The sequence below is a fragment of the Neopsephotus bourkii genome, unplaced genomic scaffold, assembly GCF_033783945.1.
Source record: "Neopsephotus bourkii isolate Nb327-2 ecotype Australia unplaced genomic scaffold, CSIRO-AGI_Nbou_v1 NB_1248, whole genome shotgun sequence".
Lineage (NCBI taxonomy): Eukaryota > Metazoa > Chordata > Aves > Psittaciformes > Psittacidae > Neopsephotus > Neopsephotus bourkii.
In genome coordinates, this window is record NW_026901733.1 from 5267139 (window position 1) to 5288721 (window position 21583).

Below are 21583 nucleotides of genomic sequence, written 5' to 3' on the forward strand. Positions count from 1 at the left end.
CCAGGCTAACTATCATGTTTTTCACTTAGAGGGAAAATACAACACGGAAGAAACAATTCTTCTCCCAGAGTTTCACACAGTATCACAGTATCACAGTAGGTTAGAGATTGGAAGGGACCTCAAAAGATCATCTAGTCCAATCCCCCTGCCGGAGCAGGAACACCTAGATAAGGTTACACAGGAACGTGTCCAGGCGGGTCTTGAATGTCTCCAAAGAAGGAGATTCCACAACCTCCCTGGGCAGCCTGTTCCAGTGTTCCGTCACCCTCACTGAGAAGAAGTTTCTTCTCAGGTTTAAGTGGAACCTCTTGTGCTCCAATTTGTACCCATAAGGTTTCCCCTCAAGGAAGACAAAGCCACCAGAAGATTGCACATGCCCCGAGATAAAACTATTCGGAACTATTTCAAGCTTCCCCCTTCTTTCCTGGGATTGAAAGGCGCGGAGCATGGGCTGGAACGGATGACATACAGCCAGGCATGCAGAGCCCAAAGTGCGCCTTTGGAAACCGAACACGATGAGGGCTGTGAAGAAAAGAACGCTCCCACCCTGGAGTGGGGCAGGGTCGGGGGGGGAAGAAGGGCACAACTACACTCGAACTCCACCCCGAGAATACAAGCTCTGAAGAAGCGCCTCGGCCCCTGTCCCACCCTTGGAGCTGGCCCAGCACGCCGCAGGCACCGGCCTTACCGACCCGGTCAGCTCTGCCGCGGAGGGGACGAGCACCTGCTTGGGCAAGGAACTGGGGAGAAGAGAGGGGCCGATGCGGCAGCACCCGGCTCACCCCAGCCCTGCAGCGGGCAGCAGCCAAACGGAGCCAGCACCCAGCGGCCACCGCTGCTCCCCCTCACGCCGCCACCGCACTGGCCCCTTACCGCCAGCCCGCGGCTCCCCGTTTCTCCTCAGGCACCCCCGGAGGTGAGGGGCTCAGGGACAGCCCGCACGCCCACCCGCCGCCGGCAGCGGCGCCCGGGGCGCACCGGGCGGGCAGGAACTGCGTCACGCACGGCGCGGAAGGGACTCGAGAGCCCAGGCCCGGGGAACGGGACGGCAGCAAGAACCGGGAGCTCGGAAGGAAGGAGGGGGCGGAGGAGCGACCCCTCAGCGCGGCACCCGCGACTCGCCTCCACGAGCCCCATGTGCCACTGGGGGCGCTGGCGCTCACGCTCCGGCGGGCACTGTCGGAGGTAAAGCCCGATCTGGCGTCTTCTGCCTCCGCACCGGGACGGGCGCGGTCAGAGATCCCCACTCGCTCCGCACTAGGGGGTGTGGGGTGCCGTGCTAGCGACGTGCGGCCCAAGAGCTCCGCCCGCGGGCCCCGTCAGGTGCAGACGGGGCTGCCCAGCCCCTTCCTGGCGGCTGCCGGGTGATCGCACATCGCTCCCCAGAGCACGCACCCCACACCAGCCACACACCCCGCTGGCCAGCGCCGCTGTACCTGGGGGCACAGGGTCTCCCGGGGCCGTTCCTCCCCGCGGCACGGCGGGACAGGCCAGTGCCGCACCGCCTGTGCTCTGGAGAGGCGGAAATCCATCGCGGGGTTTGCGGGGAGCTGACGGAGTGCCAGCGACCTGCCAGCGAGGAGGTGAGGCAGGCAGGCCCGGCCGCCAGCGGGGGGAGGAAAGGAGAGGGGGGAGGCTGAACGGAGCCGATCCGAGCCGGCGGTAGCAGCTCTCGGCGGCGCTTTGTTCGGAGCACGGAGGAGGCGGGTGCTGCAGGGTGGGGTTGTCCCCGCTCCGCGGTCGCCGGGACTTAGCGGGGCCGCCGGCCGTTCCCCTGCCGCGGCAGATGTCCCTGAGCCCGCGCCGCAGCCTGCATGCCCGCCCTGGGAGGAGCGGCCGCCTTTGTGGAGCCGGGACCTGCTCTGCTTTCTCGTTCAGGAGGAGCTAGCGAGGAAATAGAACCCAGCTCGAGTTAATGTGGGAGAAGTTCGGGTGCAGGAGAGTCTGGTAGGATTCCAGTTTATACCTATTTTTGATCAATTTCAGACAATCGTTGCAAATAACAACCTGCCTCCATTACCTTTCTCTGCACAAACTGCTTTGGATGTCCTCCATCGGCAGCGAGACGACCCGCTTAAAATATAGCTACATGCGTGTATATATAATGTAATATTATACGTACCTTTAAAAAATACATTTGCCTGTGTGTGTCCGTGAAATTTGCCAGGAGAAATTAAAGCGAAGTACTGTGATTTTTTTTGCTATTAGATTATTTTGTTCATTTGCTGGATGATGCATGGTAACTATTAATTTATATTAAAACAGAGGGAGTGGAAAACATCCAAAGAGGTTTGTGAGGGGTTTTATCTGATTATATGTAACACAATTGCCATATAGATCCCATTCATACTTGTAATATGGACCTAATTACCTAGTGATTTCGAGTCTCGAGGTAGACAGGGTCAGGCCTGGAATGCTCTGATGGAAGCTCTGTGAGGAAAACCTAACATTTGAGGAGGGAGAGCACTGTTTACTGCTGGTTCTAGCATTCAAACGAAATATAAACCTGTTGTTGTGACTGGTTTGGGTCACTGCATTTCCATGTCTTTTTTCCACCCTCAAACACAGGATGTAAAGGGCAGAATGATGATTTTTAGTGCTGCTACTACTGACTATGCTTAAAGCTTAATCTGCAGTTTAAGTTAGATAAAGAAATCTTTTCTTTTTTCCCCCCCCAATCCTTAACTAATTCTTGTACTAATCCTTTTGCCATTGGTAAATTAATTCTGCTTTCACACCATAAGTCACCCCAGTTTGCTAGCAAACTATTTTCTCTGGGTTCAGTTAGTGTGACCTTCACATTTAGGTTAAGTCTTCCATCATAACTTCCTCTTTGCATTTCTTATGCCTAAAAAATACTTCAGGGACTGAAAATGCTCACACATGCCCATCTGAAGTGATTTGGTTTTTTCCCTACATGGACTTCTTTGCAACTGGTTCGAGTTTAGGTGCATGTTTAGGTGTGTGCAAGCAAAAAACACATACGTATACACAGCTATGAGCATGTGCTCTGCTTCACTTGTGTCATTTTTTTCAAAGATATTTTTCCAGCAGACCACAGCACATCCCTTGCACTCTTTAAAAGAAGAACACCACACAACATTTCAAAGTAAAAATGAGAAATTGAGAGATATTGTTATTATTTTAAAGCAGTAAGGGTTTGTGCAAGAGAGCAAGTACTTTGGACAGTGATTTGTTATAAGGCAAGTTGTGAATTGAGCTATGCCAGGAGAAGATATTTGGGATACTTTCTTACTGTGCATATCTTAGAGCTTGGGCACCTGTAAGAGTGGGAGAAGCCTTCCATTCTTTATTTCTTAAAATTTACTATGCAACTGTTCTCATGTGCCTACACATTCCCAAATCAATCCTGTTTCCTGTATAATTGATACACACTGAACTTTGATTTCATCACAGCTTCCTACATACTGAATTGTATCCTGAGCATATGTCATGGAAGGTTCTTTTAGCCTTAAACTGGAAATTGTTTGGGCTTAGAATCATAAAATGGTTTGAGTTAGAAAGGACTTTAAGATAGAATCATCGAACAGTTAGGGTTGGAAAGGACCTTGAGATCATCAAGTTCCAGCCCCCCTGCCATGGACAGGGACACCTCGCACTAAACCATATCACCCAAGGCTCTGTCCAGCCTGGTCTTGAACACCACCAGGGATGGAGCATTCACAGCTTCCCTGGGCAACCCATTCCAGTGCCTCACCACCGTCACAGTAAAGAACGTCTTCCTTATATCCAACCTGAACATCACCTCTTTTAGTTAAAACCCATTTCCCCCTTTTCCTGTTGCTACAGTCCCTGATGAAGAGTCCCTCCCCAGCATTCCTATAGGCCCCATTCAGACACTGGAAGGCTGCTATGAGGTCTCCTCGCAGCCTTCTCTTCTCCAGGCTGAACAGTCCCAACTTTCTCAGCCTATCTTCATACGGGAGGTGCTCCAGTCCCCTGATCGTCCTCGTGGCACTCCTCTGGACTTGTTCCAACAGTTCCATGTCCTTTTTATGTTGAGGACACCAGAACTGCACACAATACTCCAAGTGAGGTCTCACGAGAGCAGAGTAAAGGGGCAGGATCACCTCCTTTGAGCTGCTGGTCACGCTCCTTTTGATGCAGCCCAGGATGTGGCTGGCTTTCTGGGCTGTGAGTGCACACTGAAGCCGGCTCATGTTCATTTTTTCATCGACCAACACCCCCAAGTCCTTCCCTGCAAGGCTGCTCTGAATCTCTTCTCTGCCCAACCTGTAGCTGTGCCTGGGATCTCTCCGACCCGGGTGTAGGACCTTGCAGTTGGCATGGTTAAACTTCATGAGGTTGGCATCAGCCCACCTCACAAGCGTGTCAAGGTCCCTCTGGATGGCATTCCTTCCCTCCAGCATATCAACCGAACCACACAGCTTGGTGTCATCGGCAAACTTGCTGAGGGCACACTCAATCCCACTGTCCATGTCAGCGACGAAGATGTTAAACAAGACCGGTCTCAACACTGATCCCTGAGGGACACCACTCGTTACTGGTCTCCAGCTGGACATTGAGCCATTGACCACAACTCTTTGTGTGTGGCCATCCAGCCAGTTCTATATCCACCGAGTCATCCATCTATCAAGTTGATGTCTCTCCAGTTTAGAGACAAGGATGTCATGTGGGACAGTGTCAAACAATTTACATAAGTCCAGGCAGATGACATCAACTGCTATACCCTGTCCATCAGTTCTGTAGCCCCATCATAGAAGGCCACCAGATTGGTCAGGCAGGATTTCCCCTTAGTGAAGCCATGCTGGCTGTCACCAAGCACCTTCACATGCCTTCCAGGAGAATCTGCTCCAAGACCCTGCCCTACACAGAGGTGTGACTGGTCTGTGGCTCCCTGACTGCCACACCTTGCCTGCCCTGCTCTCCGTGGTCTGGGCCACACCACCTCCTGGCACCGCTCCCTGTGAGTCCCTGCTCACCTCAGCAGAGCTGCCAGCACCTGGGCAAGGCTCGTGGAGGGCTTGAGGCTCCCTCGGTAGCTCTCGCTGCTCAGAATTGAGGCTCCTGGAAGCGGTGTTTCCCCTCATTCCAGGGTTGAAGTCTCCTCTCTGGAGCCGCTTACCTCGGCAAATGACCGAGGTGAGTAGCTTTATGAGAGTCCTTTCTCATATTCCGCGTAGGAGAAGGTGATTGATATGTATAAAGAGAAAGAAGTGAATATAAATACATGGTGGTGTTTTGCTGCAACTTTTCAGTAGTCTAAGTTCGCTGGCATCTCAGAGTGCTTTCTGTGCACCAATTGAGAATAATGTAATTAATGTATTGAAGCAAGCAGGCTAAGCATGTAAGAGCTTGAAAAACATCTTCAAGAACTCATTTCCTCTGTGCAGTAAGTGCATTAAACTGCTTTCACTTGTTCTTGAATTCTTTTATGCATCCCGTGTCAGAGTCTTGGCTTTTTTATGGAAAAGACACATGTACAGTGTTGTATGTGTAGGAAAAAAAATTGTTAGGAATGTGGGGGAAGGAAAGACTGATATATTGTATTCTTGTCAGAGTAGGATCTACATTTCTGTTCTTAAATGTACAGTATTTAATCTTACGAATTGGGATCTCAGATGATACCTGTCAGGGTCCAATTAGAGAAAACTGCAGTGCCAGACTCTGTTTCAGTTCATGATCCCAAGAGTGAAATTAAGACTCAAACGAGGTCTAGTATGGTAATTGTTGAGTTGGTTTATTGCAAAAAGACAATTATTATAAAAAAGGGAAATTATTGTAAAAAGGGGATAGTGATAGGACAGGTTGGAAAAAGGATGGATATGAAGCAAGAATTTGGGGTGCAGAGGGAGAGCGTCACCACTGTGGGTTCAGTGGTATTCCAGGGAACCGTCATTGTAGGTGATGGGAGTTCTGCAGGGTTTGTAGTCACTGGTGGAGCAGAGTGTCCCCAAAGAGTCTGTAGTAGTCTTTGGAGGTGGGTGTCCTCATGGAGGTGTCCTTCCGGAGTCATCCTCATGGCAATGACTCCTCTTCATGATTATCTTTTGCCCCTTTTATAATGAGTTGAGGGGAGTACCTCTCTTCTTCATGTCATATATTACGTATTTCTGGTGGACCAGTTTCCCTGGTCTTGCAGCCAGCTCTTCAACTGCATGTGGGATAACGGACAATTCAACTTGTGTGGGATAATGGACAGTTCTTCACACCAGTGGACAAGAGTCTTAGCTCTTTCCCACTCATCCCTCAGGCAATGGATGGTGAAGTCCCATTTCAGCTCCTCACACCCATCTCTGAGACAATGGATTGGTGGAATTCCATCTCAGCTTCTCATACCAGTCTTTGAGAAAATGGAAAATGGAATCTGATTTCAGATCAGTCTTTCACTATACCACAGTAACAATAATAGCAATAAATGATAGTGTGATGTGAAGGTGATACTTAAGGGTTTGATGTGGCTCCATCCGTGAAAGATGAGCTTTTCTCCTAGTACATAGGTTGTAAATATATATAAAGTCATATTTGGAAATGCTTCAAATATTTACTGGTATCACTTGATCTCTGTCAGTCTGGTTAACTAAATATTTAGCACCTCAAATCCAGAATTCCCAGTATGATTGTTGATTTGGAGAAAACTCCAGGAACAAACTCGCCAACAAAGTTTCAAGTTGACAAGCAGGTATTCTTTATTGTGGCACCGGGAGGCATGGGAGATAGCTTCTCCTGACGTGTATCACCGTATTGCTACACAGGCCATCCTTATATAGTCACTGGGCAGACATACATATTCATGAGGCTACACATGAATTACATCATTTTCCAGAAAGTTTCCCACATGTGCCCAAAAATGTGATGGTGGTCTTTGAGGGCTGTTTACTTCTTCCAACAGTCTTCATAACTTCTGGCAGCCATTGAAGCACCACCTTAACTAACATTACAGGCATAGCAATCATCCTGTCCTTCTACTTATCAGTTAGTTTAACTGTGCCCATCCTGGACATTTGCTAGTCCCAGATATTCCCCATCCCCAGGTCCTGTTTTTCTATTCTGCTTTTCTTACACTTTTTGTACTAAGGTCCTAAGGACCTAAAACTAAGTCAGCTACCTTCAAGCACCACAGTTATTTTCCATTACAAAGCCATCAGACTTAACTTACTTAGAACTGATCACATTTTGTGCTTTTGTGCCTCCTTGTCTCATTGTTTACCTTTTTGAACTTAGTCTCCAAAGTTCTTGAAAATGTGTTTTTCTTCTAATTAAAGGAATTTTTCACAAACATAATGATTTTTGGTTGTAGATTCTCACCCCTTTTCAAAGCTAGAAATAAGATTTACATGCATCAGCAGAAGGCAGAATCAGCCATTTCTGATTGCATGGAGTCTCTGATCCTGTTTTTTCAGGGTCATAAGCTATTGAACCTTATGACGTGCTGGTGGGACTGCTTTTCATCCTGTTCGTCAGTGAAACCTGTTAAGACAGGTTGAACCATCAGTATTCAGTAAAAAAAAAATTCGTTTCAGCAGCTGTCCAAAGCAGCTCAATGGTTTGGAATGGTACAATAAGTACATTTACCATACAATGGTGAAATAGATTACTAAATAGAGTCTATTTCATTATAGGTCTCTCCTATTTTGCATGTTTTGAGAGCTGTTTCATTGAGCAAAGTTACTGGTTTTCATCATCTCTTGTTAGGATGTCCATTTTCTGACTTTTTTGCCTAGCTTGAATATTTATTTTTCTATTTAAGGAATTTCTGAAGTAGATGTTCTCTTCTGTTAGACCTAGACGTTATAATGATTGGTATGTGTGACTTTCAAGTTTTTTACATACACTTACTTTGTTCTGTGATATTATAGGTGTTTAAGAATTCCTGCCACCAGTATGTGAGGTGACTAAGTTTTCACAGAGGATAATAAATAACTCGATACAGTGTGACGGAGGAAATGCTTGATCAGAGAGCTATTTCCTTCCACAGGGACCCAGCTCTTTTCCTTCTTCCAGCTTTTTCTTTCTTGTAAGAAAATAAGCAAGCTGTTCTGTAAACACTGCAGATAATAAACTCTGGTTTTCTATGAATCTTTCCCTTTGCCCATAAATCCTGTCTGCTGATCCCAGCTCTTCCATATCCTCATGACACCTGCATTTGGTAAGAGACAACAGAACTGTGACTAACCAGGAACTGCACAGGTGCTGCTGTCCGGTCAGTACATGATGACTGGTGATCACCTAGTTGAGCAGTGACAGAAAGTACAAACTTAGTGTTTGCTGCTTTTTCAGTAGGGGTACAACTTAGCTACTGCTACTGACTTAACATAATTAATTAAACTCAGACTATTACTTACTTCTATTCACTTTGTTACAGTTTTGCTATTCTGGACTTTGTCCTACTGCCTCCTCTATTCTTTGACTCCTTTGTTTTGCTGGGGTTATGTCACATGTTATGGGCTACTTGAGAAAGCTCCTGTTCTTATATGTCAGAGTTGGGTTCTCATTTTGATGTCAGCTTTCTTTGTAAATATAGGTAGTCACTTTCACACAAACAAGTGAAAATAACTGTAAGTATCAAGATGTTAGGAGGAGAGGAATTACAAGGATGGTATGAAGACAGTGATAGTGCAGTGGAGTTAAGTAAAAAATAATACTGGAAAGAGGAAATTTCATAGTGATATCTGTTGCATCTTCAAGTAGTGTTGTGAGGGAAGTAGTAGAAACAATGGGCAAAATACATTTTGGGAAAATTCTTTTTGGGAGAGTCCTAGACTGTAAGGATTATGGTCCAGTTACCACCTATGTTTCATCTCTGAGTTTTATGATTAAAACCAGAAGAAATATGACCTGAGACAGCTTTGCTTTTCCCCATTTTCTACATAATTATCCAGAAGTTGCTGTACAAAATGTGAAAGTAATTGGGGATACACAGTTACAGTAAGATGGAATGGGGAAAGAATTGTGGAAAGATAGAAGAAAAGATACATTTTACAGCACAGTGATGTGTTAATAATTCAAGGAAGCACTCCTTTTCTTTTTTTTTTCTTTTTTTTTTTTCCCCCCTGAGAATTCCCAGATATCAGCTACCCTTTTCTTACTGACTGAATAAAACTGGGACTTATGCAGTTGTTAACATGGTGTAAGTAATATGGAAGTGGCTGTATTGAGTGAGGCCAGAACTCTTTTTAGCCTGGTTGTGCATTCCTGAGAGGGACCAGCAGCGCAAGCATAAGGAAGAGTGCCACACACTGAGTCAGCAGCGAAGGGCGAAGGACCTGTACCTTCAGAGTGGTTAGTTTCTGTAATTAATTCATGTCTTCTTGCAACCGGTCAAGATCTTGCTGCCTACTGCACGTCAGTCACGGAGGGCTGAGCACAAGGGAGAACCAAACCAACAGGAGTCTTTAAAAATAGAACTTCCTACTATCGTTTCTCATACAACTTTCAAATACTGTAGAGGGAGGGGAGAAGTTATATGCAGTCAGCAAGGGCAGAAGAGGGTCCTTTCTGTACTAAAGGAAACACACACATGCTGAAGGTGGCTTCAGACTTAAACCTGAAGCTATAAAGTGATGGATTTCAGAACTTGTTCCACAGTTCAGGGCTTCAAGAACTCTGTAACAAAGTGCAATGAGCAGGAACACAAGTTATTAAAAACAAGTTACTAATTAAATTGGGTACTGTGTATGTGGTATCAAGATAAATTGTAACAAAAAAGAAGCTTCTCATTATGGTATACTCTGACTGTGTAGCTTCTAAACTGGTAATAGAAAATAGCTTATAATTACACTATGTCTTACCTAAATACTTCATTATGTTCTCTAGAACTACTCACAAACTATTCTAGAAAATGAAGTGTGTTAGGAGCAGAAGCTATGTTTAGGTGTTATTTGCTGAAACACAGTTTCCTGATACTGTAACCTGTCTAATTTATTTGTTTTTTGCTTTCAACCTTGTTTTCATAGGATTTTTGGCTTCTTGGAGAAACAATAGAAAATGCAAAACGAAATAATAAAGCCTGCTAAATACTTCTCAGAAGTGGAGAAGAGTGTGCTGCTTGCATTAGTTGAAAAATACAAATACGTGCTTGAGTGTAAAAAAAGTGATGCAAGAACTATTGCTCTGAAGCAACGTACCTGGCAAGCACTAGCTCATGAATATAATTCGCAACCCAGTGTATCACTGCGAGACTTCAAACAGTTAAAGAAATGCTGGGAAAATATCAAGGCACGGACAAAAAAGATAATGGCACATGAAAGGCGGGAGAAGGTAAAAAGAAGTGTTAGTCCACTTATAAGTTCTCACATCATAGGGAAAGAGAAGATTGCCAGCATAATGCCTGAGCAAATGTACTTTTTGCAGAGCCCACCAGAAGATTCTGAATATCAGCCTGATGCTTCTAGTCAAGGTATAAATGTTACTGTAATGTTACAAGTAGTATTGTTTTCTGTGTGATTTTGCCATGGATTTGCTTTCAGCAGTCTAAATCTCTCCACTTAGCTGCAACTGCTGGTTATAGAAAAGTAATTTCAGAGCTATGATTTTATAAGACTGTGTATTTCCCTAGGCCCCCAGGAGTTAAAGTGAGGTTTTACTTAATTCTTTTTCATCAGTTTTTGACATACAGAATCAACTAGATTGGAAATGACCTTTAAGATCATCAGGCCCAACCATTCCCCCAGCACTTCCAAAGCCGCCACTAAACTATGTTGCTATGGGCATTATCTACACTGGTTTTTGAACGCAGCCTGTTCCAATGCCTGAACACCTTTTTCAGTAGAGAAATTTTTCCTAATATCCAATCTAAACCTCCCCCAGCACAGCTTGAGGCCTTACCTCTTATTCTATCTCTTGTTATTTGGGAGAAGAGACTCACCGCCACCTTACTACAGTCTCCTTTCAGGTAGTTGCAGAGGGCGATAGTCCTCCCTAAGCGTTCTCCAGACTAAACAACCCCAGTTCCTTCAGCCAGTCCTCATCAGACTTGCACTGCATCTCCCTTCGACAGGGAAACAACAAAGGACCACCCGACTCCGGTATTTCCTTGCCCCGGGGAAGCGAGAAGCCAGGTTCCAGGTTCCAGGCTCCAGGTGGCGTGGCAGGGGCTCTCTGCTCCCCGCAGGCAGACAGGACTGCGGTACTCACAGGGCGGCCAGGATGAGCTGCGCCGCGGCGGGGACGCAGCCATCCGTGTGCTGGGCGCAGTGGGTGAAGTGTGGTGCTGAGCCGGTCCGCCTTTAGAGCAGGCATGCCGGCAGCACGACGGCCCCGCTCCTGCCCAGCCCCACCAGCAGCCCGCCGGCCGCGCCGCACAGCCTCACCTGCATCGAGGGCAGGTGGATGATACACCCTGAACTCCCTGTAGATCTTCCTTCCTTTGTTTTCCAGGACTTTTAGAATATGTAGAGCCGTATTTCACACTGCAGTCCACATTGGAGAATGGCCTTTCTACAAAAGGTCAGCACTACATTCTTCTTTGCTCAGCAAGCACACAGAGAAGGAATAATCCAAAACCAGAAAGGGAGGGTGGCTACAGTGGTTTCTCACAAACTTTATTATGTCAGGATCGCACAAGAAGACTGTCTTTGCTCTAAGGACAACAGTAACTACATCGGTAGATAACTTTCTTACAACATCCCTTTCCTAATTGTATTTACTGTAAGTAGCCATCAGGATTTGTAAAGGAATGTATTTTGAGACCCTTATTGGCAGTGGTAACTTTTTTATTCCATGAGTTGTTTCTTTTATCTCAGAAGAATTGGTAGAACTGTCACAAAGTTAGAAAAGTGTAATTTTTTCCTAAAAGTATTCACCACTGAGTTTGCAACGTGTGCGGTACTGATAAGGAATATGTAGTATTCTTACTCATATTTCCTCAGCCTCTTGCTGTTCATGTTGATACAGTTCTTTACCTGACACTCAAGATCTTTCATAAAACATCTGAGTCACTCACAGATTTAGCTTAAACAGCTGCCTTAAGCTTCAGCTCCAGGCTCAGCCACCTAAATTTAGGCGTTCACTTATAAATGTCTATGTTCACTTTAGTGTTCTGAGCTCCTGTTACAGCCATAGATGGAGGTCTGTCAACAGAGCCCGGAGTGGTTCAGTTCAGACCTCTATGCCCTTAATATTCTGTAACAGAACTGCATTATGTAGTGGCTCCTGTACTATGGCACAGAAGCACTAAGTTTAGATGCATATACCAATAACTATGCTGTCACAGGTTTGTGTTTCTTGAGGGAGGAGGGAATACTAAAATGCTTTTTCCTCTTCTGTTTTGCAGAGTCATTTGTTGTCTCAAATAGAGAACTTTGTGATGAAGACAAAGAGCTGGTACATTTCCCAGTATGTGAAGGTACCTCCCAATCTGAGCCTTCGTGTTCTGATGTCAGAATAGCAGCAGATAAGAACTACAGAAGTAAAGCATCTCAGGAAAGTGCTCTGAAAAAGATGCATGAGGAAGAACATCATCAGCAAATGTCAATTTTGCAACTACAGTTAATCCAAATGAATGAAGTTCATGTGGCAAAAATACAGCAAATAGAAAGAGAGTGTGAGATGGCTGAAGAAGAACACAGGATAAAAATGGAAGTGCTAAATAAAAAGAAAATGTATTGGGAGAGAAAACTGCAGACCATCACAAAAGAATGGCCTGTATCATCTTTTAACAGACCCTTCCCTAATTCACCTTAGAACATAAAGAGGCAGAGTCAGTCTGAGCACATTAATGAGTAATGCACACTGGAAAGAGGGTTTTTTAATGTGAATGTACAGTGAGTGACAGGGTAGCTTCCTGGCTGATAGTGAGCACACTTTGACTCTTAATGTTTAGAGAAACAGTGGTAGAGTCCACCAAGGGGAAAACTAAATTGTTCATTTGTAGGTAGTTCTGATTTGTTTAACCGTCAGACACGCAGAGTGTTCTAAACTGTCAACAGATTTTCCCCTCTCAGAATACCATAACATACTTTTGAAATTTAAGGTAATCTAGGTATGCTTACATTGGGTGTTCCTGAGAAAATGTAACAGCTTTAAACATGAGGTTATAGTGTTTATTTTGTTTTCTGTCTCTTCCTGTCTACCATTTCCCAAACGAAGACAAAGGTTGGAGTTCCTCTGCTATTGAGACAAAAGATGATTGACAGATATTGGCTGGATTGTTATGCTGGGGCTTAGGAACCCCCCCCCCCCAACAAACTAGTTAATACAATTCATAACTTATTCTTCCTAGAAGATATGAAAATGAAGTAAGTAGCAAAAGGACCAATGAGCCCTTTTGCTTATGAAGAACAGTAGATTTTCAATCTGGCTGGCTGATTGAGAGAATGGTTGTAGACTGGCCCTCCAGTTGGTTGAGCCTTGACCCATAAGAAGTTGGAAAGAAGGTGAATTCTTCCTCAAAAGCCATTGTGCTTGTCCTTTCTTTTCCAGGCCCATCCTGTATTCAAGTAGGATACCAAACTAGGAGTCTCATGCTGCTGCCAGTGCTGTGTGCTTTCAACCTGGAGTCATTCTGAGGACAAGAGCTTTCTAACGATTCATAAAGCTCTTCAAATGTAGTGAACCAGCCAGTCCATTGACAAAGTCTCCCTCTGTGTCCCTTTGCAGTACTTGATGGCATAGCAGCTTCCTTGAGTATTCCAACCTCTCCCTAGCTGGAAGAAAAGACTAAGACTCTCCCTCTTTTCCTTCACATGGGGTGGGAAGCAGTTCAAGGGAATCATTCCTGTCTTGGAGCACCATTCTATTTTGTTCTGTTCTGCGTGTTAACAGTGCTGTGTTTCTTGCCTTTGCTGTCAGTAAGGGGTGATAGACATAGGATCATAGAATAGTTAGGGTTGGAAAGGACCTTGAAATCATCTAGTTCCAACCCCCTGCCATTGACTGTGACACCACACAGTAAATCATGTCACCCAAGACTCCATCCAGCTTGGCCTTGAACACTGCCAGTGATGGAGCGTTCACAGCTTCCTTGGGCAACCCATTCCAGTGCCTCACCACCCTCACAGTAAAGAACTTCCCTGTATCTAGCCTGTACTTCCTCTGTTTAAGTTTAAACCCATTCCTCTTTGTCCTATCACCACAGTCCCTAATGAAGAGTCCCTCACCAGCACCCTTGTAGGCCCCATTCAGATACTGGAAGGCTGCTATCAGGTCAGGCAGCCTTCTGTTCTCCAGGCTGACCACCCCTAACTTTCTCAGCCTGTCTTCATATAGGAGGTGCTCCAGCCCCCTGATCATCCTTGTGGCCCTCCTCTGGACTTGCTCCACCAGTTCCATGTCCTTTTTATGTTGAGGACACTGGAACTGCACGCAGTTTGCAAGTGAGGTCTTATGAGAGCAGAGTAGAGGGGGAGGATCACCTCCTTTGACCTGCTGGTCACACTCCTTTTGATGCAGCCCAGGATGCAGTTGGTTTTCTGGGCTGCAAGTGCACACTGAAGCCAGCTCATGCTCATTTTCTCATTGACCAACACCACCAAGTCCTTCCCCACAGTGCTGCTCTGAATCTCTTTTCTGGCCAACGTGTAGCTGTGCCTGGGATTGCTCCGACCCAGGTGTAGGACCTTGCATTTGACTTTGTTGAACTTCATGAGGTTGGCATTGGCCCACTTCTCGAGCATGTCAAGGCTCGTTTGGTTGGACCTTACATGATTTATATGAAAACATTCACATGAAGGTCCCCACAAAGTTTGGGGGCCCAGAATAGTAGATGGTAGGAAAGCACAAATAAAGATAATCCTTCCCCAGACAATCATTTAGTCTAGTGGGGCAAGGGTTAAGAAAACATGAAATACAGAACTCCCCAGAGTAAGAAATTATGATGTGTGAAAGGCTGTTTTACAGGAAGGTATACAACAACCATTTGAAGCAGTGAGAAAAATGAACAAAAATGTTAATTAAAAAACCTGAGTATCCCATTATTCAATAAAGTATTTTCAGATCATGATTCATGTGAGCAAGTCCATACCACAAGAAACATATTCAGACTGGAGTATACTACAAAGCCTTTATTCCCAATTACACTCCCATCTTTTCCCTGGATGTTCTTTCTGATGGAGCGAGTTTCTTTTGGTATTGGGGTTTGGGTTTGGGTTGGGTTTTTTCCTCCCTGTGTTTCTTTTTTGAACTGCTTTTCCTGCTGGTGATTCATCTTTGCAAGCACTGCCGTTATCAACAGCAGTACTCACTGTGGTTGACACTGTTGGAGGGTTGTTCCCTTCAACATGCTAACACCAGCAGTTGCAATGATTTATTACAACTTATTTTATATGACAGAGAAAAAAAGTCATGGAGCTGCAGCAAGATCAGAAAAATAGGCCATGTATGAAATATGAAGACAGATCTTTTTGACAGCAAACTCAGTTTTCGTATAAACTGGCTGCATGAAGGAAGCATAGGACTTCCAAAAAAGGATGTCATTATGGACACTTTTTTCCTGCTGAATGGAAACACTACTGGAAGGTTTAGTAACAGTAGAGGCAAATAAAAAGAAGTAAACCGGAGTGAGGACCTTTTTGTTCTAAAGTTGCATTCTGTGGTCTGGAAGATGAGTCAGTTGTTTGAGTGCTTATGACAATTGTTGAAGCACCATCCAGAAAAAAAGGAAAGACATTTGTCTTAACTAATGATGGAATTTCTTCCACACTGCTTCTAAGTGAAAGTAACTTGAAGCTATGAAATTGAAACCATCAATGTTGAGGTATCAAAAACTGATGAACAGAGACAATTTCAGCACTGTGAAGAGAGCAAAAACAGACTGTGTGGGTAGGTAGCTCTGTGAGAAGGTATGAAATAGTCCAGGAAGAATCTCATTAGATGTGAGATAAAGGTAGTTTTGACTCCTGAAAGTTGCTCATAAAAGATTGTTTTATTTTTTTATTGAAAAATAATTTTTAATGTGCATGTTTTCAGACTGTACTAAGTGGACAATGCCTTGCATTTTGGTATATATTCTTATTCTGAGACCAAAAGTTACAGTTCTTATGCTGAACAATAGACCCTTTTAATTCAGCTTGTATTTGAAAGAAAGAAGATCACAGGAAGAAAATCAGAGCCAAGATGAAGACATGAAAGAATGATCAGTACATAAGTAAAGGAAGAATGGGAATGTCACACCTAAAATAAACAATACAAGATGCTTTTGTGGTACAGGTGATGGATGACTTACTAGTGACACAGGCTTTTGCTTTCCCATCTGTGGTTGACTTTTGTTTGCTGTAAGGTTGGGTGATAGACACAGAAAAATGTAAAAGATCAACAAGATGAAGTAATGTGTCTCCTTGTCAGGCTTTAACTTCTCCATCTAGAGGCTTTATGAAATGATTGGTGTGGTAGAGTTTAAATGACTTGAGAAATGTAGCTTTTACCATTTATTATTTTTGCAGTTATTTCCTCCAGTATTAAGATTTATCTTTCCTTTTGTTTTATTTTTCTTATATGTAATATAACCATCTCAGACAGTATGTCCATTTGTTCCTCTCCCTGTTTTCTAGCTTACATCATTCAAATACTCTCACATAATTGTGTTTTCCTGTTAACCATTTTCCCACAGATAAAATACAGCAGTATTTTAAGAAGAACATGCCTGTTCTTCTTCTCTGGACTTGTTATACAAGTTGTTGGCAAGAATGAACTTAAAAGATGGACTGGGCAAAATGATCCCTGCTTAAGTCTGCATGAAAAATATATACCAGACATGTAGTGGCCATTGTTCTCAGCCTCTATGTGTTTGTGAAGAGAAACTATCACCTTCTAGGCAAGGAGGGAGAAATTCCTTTATGCTTCCCAAATTGACATGTGCCTGGCTCCAAGTGTTGTCTCTCCTTGGAGACCATCTAACTTGTTATTTATCTCGTATAATCTTTCGTATTGATTTTTTCACTCCTGTATTTCTCGCTTCTGTCTGTTTACCCCCTTTTTTAAACCAGCGATATGAGCAGGGAATTTCAGCCAGAGCTATGTGTTTTGCTCTTTCCTTTCTCTTGCCCAGAATGCCTGTATCACAGTATTTGAGCATGAAATGGGTGCTCTTCAGTCATCATCTTCCCCTTCCACAGAAAGCGTGGTTAGTTAGCCTTTTCTACACAGCTGCCCATACGTTCTGGATTCAGTGCACAGACTAGGAAATGTATTAGAGGAGTTCGAAGAAAGGTTAGTATAGAGAAAGGTCTATATAGGGGAAAGCACTTTCTCTGTCCCATCTCCATGTAATTCTGGGAGGATAGCCTGTGACCACAAAGTCACACATCAGGACCAGAGCTAATTCATAAATCCTTGGGGTTCTGCAGAGGTTACATTTGGGGTTTCTTGATGACAAAGTTCCTTCCTTCTATGTAGTCAAAGAGTCTCAGTGTAAGATTTGTACACACATTTCCTCAAACTGACAAAGAAATAACACATCCATCGTGTAGTCTATTACCCTACTTCTTTCAGCACCCAGACTGCTCTATCACAGGAGCAAGGGATCTTGCTGCTTGCCATAAACCCCCTCAGTGATGCTCCTTCCTACACTGCAGAGATGTGTTTAGGCAGGGCAGAAAGACAGAGCCAGCCATTGCTCAGAGTAGCAGTCCTCACAGAGCAGGTGAAGTTGCTGTGGCCAGAGAAAGAAGGGTGGTTCAGGGCTACCCTTTTCTGTTACATCACACAGTGCAGCTGAGGATGTTGTCCTGAGTCTTGTTTAATAATCATTTATCTTTGTGTTTTTCCAATACCAAATTTTAGCAGTCTCCCAAGGATCTGTATGATTACATAGGTGTGTTTTTTAATATTCTTCTGCAGACTTTTGTTTTTGCTGGTTATTGTTAGGGTACGTTTTACAATGTGTCCTCTTCCTTCTTCCCCACTTGCATTATAATGCTGCCAGTTTAATTCCGGATTGATACGGTCACAGTCTACAGGTTGTACATAGTCTGTACAACTCCACGTTCATGCAGTATCACATTTTCAGGTGTTTTTTTCACGAGGACATTGAAACTGCTGCGCATTTCTGTACTGTTACTTGGGGGGTAGGGGAATTACATGTGAATCTTAAAATAACATTTTGCACAAGTAGTTCTATGATTTCATGCTTTGAGCCAGGTTGTTCGAAGCTGGTTTTGTAAGACTGACGCATCTTAGTTGTTTTCATAAGATAATTGCCTGGTTTTTCACTTTATTTTTGTTTCTTCGCAAAGCAGCTGACTGTAAACCCACACATCATCACTCTTCCTGAACTCTGTCTCTAGTTAGATATTCAGAAATGTTTCCATGCAAATTAAGTACTAATGTGTACTAAAATTAATACATCCAGGCTAATGAAATAAACCAAGTAATGAGATGATAGGATAATATGCAGTGACTGTTAATCTAATAAACATTACAGAGGACAGCTCTGTACATTTGTTTAAAAGAAAGTAAACAATTTGTTGCCATCTACAAGAATAGGATAATTACATATTTTTACAGTGAAAGCAAGCAGCAATCTCTGTTTCCAGTATCCCAGATTAACTTCTGTGCTGCTGATTTACAAGGGACTTTGCTTCTTAGATATCTTTTAATTTTTATGTTTTGTTTGGTAATGGAATTACTTAAAGCAGCTTGATTCTCTTCTATGTAAAGAAAGTGCACATAGAAATGAGGACAGGTTTCTGGGCCTAAACCAAGAGCAATAAAATAGAAACGTCCTAGCTGTGTCTCTGAACATTTTGCTATTGTAATGGTGAAGGGATTGAGCATCCCACAGCATCATCAGTCACGTTAATAACACTGAACAAATTGAAAAAGCTGGTGTGGTTTTCAGAGCGAGTCAGAAGTGAAGACAGCCCTTAGCTGTCCCAGTATGTCACGTATGGCAAACAGTTCCCCCACATGGCGTTCACCTTCCCTGAATACTCCTTCCTTTGAGACACATCTATCATACAGAGACACAGCTCCAAGTGCCTGACAATAAGAAAAGTAGCTGTGTCAAGTAGGAATACTGCCAGTTATTAGACCTCACTCTTTATTACACTGAAGTTGGACAATTATCTGAGATTGCATTATCCAGACACACATGCTATGCACTGAGGAAAGGCACGTGAAATTCATCCAGCACAGAGTGGCCAAATGCCGTAGGCTGTACAACAAGGAAAAAGAAAAGGTTTTCCACCGCGTGTCTAGGGGTTATAAAACCGTTACATTCATGAGGGCATGTGGATGCATCTAACTGGATGGTCAACCTCTTTAGCAGTAGGAATCAAAAGGTATTTTTGCTCAATTTTCTAATTCATCCTAGTCCAGATTTCCCAATATATCAAAACAGCCACAAGACAAAAAAAAAAAAAAAAAACAGGGAAAATAAATAAATAAGCAGCCAGAATAGCTAGAAACAATCTGTTGCCTTCCTGATTAAAAGCTGACTAGATAAAAAGCTACACTATATGTATCTATATATATTTAAATCTAGGGAAATAACTCTAACAGAAATAAAGCAGGATAGAGTTTTAGATTGTCCCTATTTAATTTATGTGCATTATGGAGCTTTTTTTAATGTTGATTGAGATTGTTTTCCTTTTGTTAGTCCAGCTGCAGAATAGTTGTGTGATTCAGTTTCTGAAAAAATGGTAGAGCACCTCATTAATCAAATTTGTTTGGCAAGAGAGTAGAAGTAGGTTTGTATTTAGCACAACTTGAGATTGATTGTACTCCACAAGTCTTCAGATACTTCTTCTCAGATATAACTGGCTGGGTTTGGACAGCCCTGACTGGAACTAGCATTATACACCAATTTAGTACTAATTTGTTATTTATATGGCACTAACAAGGTGACTTATAAACTGCTCAAGCTCTATTATTTGGTCACATACAAATCCCTTCCCTTTTCTTAGAATTATGCCCTGAAATTGTGTACTAAGCCACAAATGGGCCAGCTGAATCACCCATATAAATTCCTGTCACACATTCTGTGTTACAGAATAATGCAGGGAAGAAAGCTCCTGTTGTGGAATTTTGAAGCTTTGACCTGTTACTAAAGCTTTGCTAAAATTTGTTTTGTTCTGTTAGACACCTATGTGTTCCCACAGAACCACCCTTCAACCCATTGAGCTGTGTGGCTCTATAGCTTTTGGATACCAAGCCTATGGGCTGTAAAACTTGGAATTGATACACACATGATAAATACTATTTACTTGAAATAGATCTTGTAAATGCTCTCACATACTGAGACTCTGAAAAGTCCAAATTAGGGACGTGATGTGATGAATTTGGTATTTAAACTGGGGCAGGGATTTTGGCAGGCTGGAAGTTATCAGTGCTGACCTAATAAGAGAGGTTCAGCCTCTGCTTAAGAAATAATAATGTCCAATCCAAATATTGCCTTAGCTCCAAGTTTCCATCTAAAATGAAGTGTAATGAGCAGTCCTTGCCAAATAAAGCATCACTAGTTTCCAAAATGCACTTGTTTTGCTTTCAGTTACTGGCTTGCATGAATGTTTTGAGGCTAGACTGGGCTTTATCTTGCATTCTGTTGGTGGCTGGTAGCATTTGAAGAACGCTTCCCATACTGATTCTGTCCTGTTTCTCTTGAATACAATATTCCTACTTGGATATGCTGAGCCATGTGGTGATGCCAGTTGGACCATGGTGAGGATCTCACCTTCTCAAGTTGTCTAGCACTGACTCATTGCAACTTTTCCAATTCCAGAATCAGTGGTGGTGGATGAATGTGAATAAAAAATGAGAGGCTTTGGCCAGCAGGAACAACCATCATTGCTAGTTGTGTCACTGAGGTCCCTTGTCGTGCTGATAAGGTGACAAATTTAGAGGTATAATCACTGAACGACTGCAATAGTAGTCTTAACCAATTATAACATTGTCTTCTGGGGTAAATCTTGCTTTTACTCCTCTTGCAGACATACATTTATTGCTTGTTTCCAGGTTATACTTCCACCACACCCCTGAAATGTTGCCACGGGCTTGAGAGATAAGTGTGAGTCTCTTCTCATTCTGCTCCAAATACCACAGCTACCAACATGCTTCTGTAAATCCAGCACAAGTGCACTGTCAGGGTACTAGCCTGGGAAAATCATGCATGAGAAAAGACTGGCTTAAACTTAAGCCCTTCCGTTACAAACAGCACAGATATAGGTGGCTTAAGCCCTATCACCCATCAAACTCAAGCACACGTCCTGTCATGACTTAAAATACAAGTATGGACATAGTAACAGCAGTGGAGTACTTTGCAAATCTATAAAAATTACTTTGTGAGTAAGAATTTGATTTTTTTTAATGGTTATATATTAAAATCTTCCAAATTATGGACCAGGTTAAAATTATGCGCTGTCAGTGCTGAGCTACTAAGAGCAATAAATTAACACAGGTTAAGCCTGACAGATTCAGTTCTTGGTTAGGATTTGGTTAACTGGTGCTGTTGATGTATCACACAGGCATGCTCTCACCTTTCTTTCTCATGAAATCTTTGCTGCTTTCATCAAATTAGTTCACGTTCTTAATTAAAAAAAGTAAAGCTAATTATGTTAATCCATCCCCGGTTAGATATATACATAAATTCAACCAAACTAATACAGAGATATTCCATTCTATTCTACTTTCCAAAGAACTAGAAAGCATAGCCCTAATCATACCTTCT

At 43.3% G+C, this 21583-nt stretch overlaps 1 protein-coding gene across 4 annotated transcripts; it reads left to right on the forward strand.

Annotated features, from left to right (window-relative positions):
- Positions 1–955: 955 nt before the first annotated feature.
- On the forward strand, positions 956–13152 carry MSANTD3 (Myb/SANT DNA binding domain containing 3). 4 transcript variants are annotated; one of them, XM_061364747.1, is made up of 4 exons: positions 956–1583; positions 9939–10242; positions 10336–10381; positions 12257–13152. In XM_061364747.1, exons 2-4 carry the CDS (start codon positions 9970–9972, stop codon positions 12664–12666), a joined length of 729 nt encoding a protein of 242 aa, XP_061220731.1. In that variant the 5' UTR covers positions 956–1583; positions 9939–9969; the 3' UTR covers positions 12667–13152. The 4 variants fall into 4 exon arrangements, with proteins under 4 accessions (XP_061220731.1, XP_061220728.1, XP_061220729.1 ...); XM_061364744.1 differs by having other exon boundaries at positions 957–1583; positions 9939–10381; XM_061364745.1 differs by having other exon boundaries at positions 957–1185; positions 9939–10381.
- The last annotated feature ends 8431 nt before the right edge of the window (positions 13153–21583 follow it).

What these genes read in the sequence shown, in the direction of transcription:
- MSANTD3 (XM_061364744.1), top strand. Translation starts at nt 9,970, where the DNA reads ATGCAAAACGAAATAATAAAGCCTGCTAAATACTTCTCAGAAGTGGAG. An exon ending in GCCTGATGCTTCTAGTCAAG is followed by an intron (nt 10,382 to 12,256) that starts GTATAAATGTTA and finishes TCTGTTTTGCAG; the next exon opens with AGTCATTTGTTGTCTCAAAT.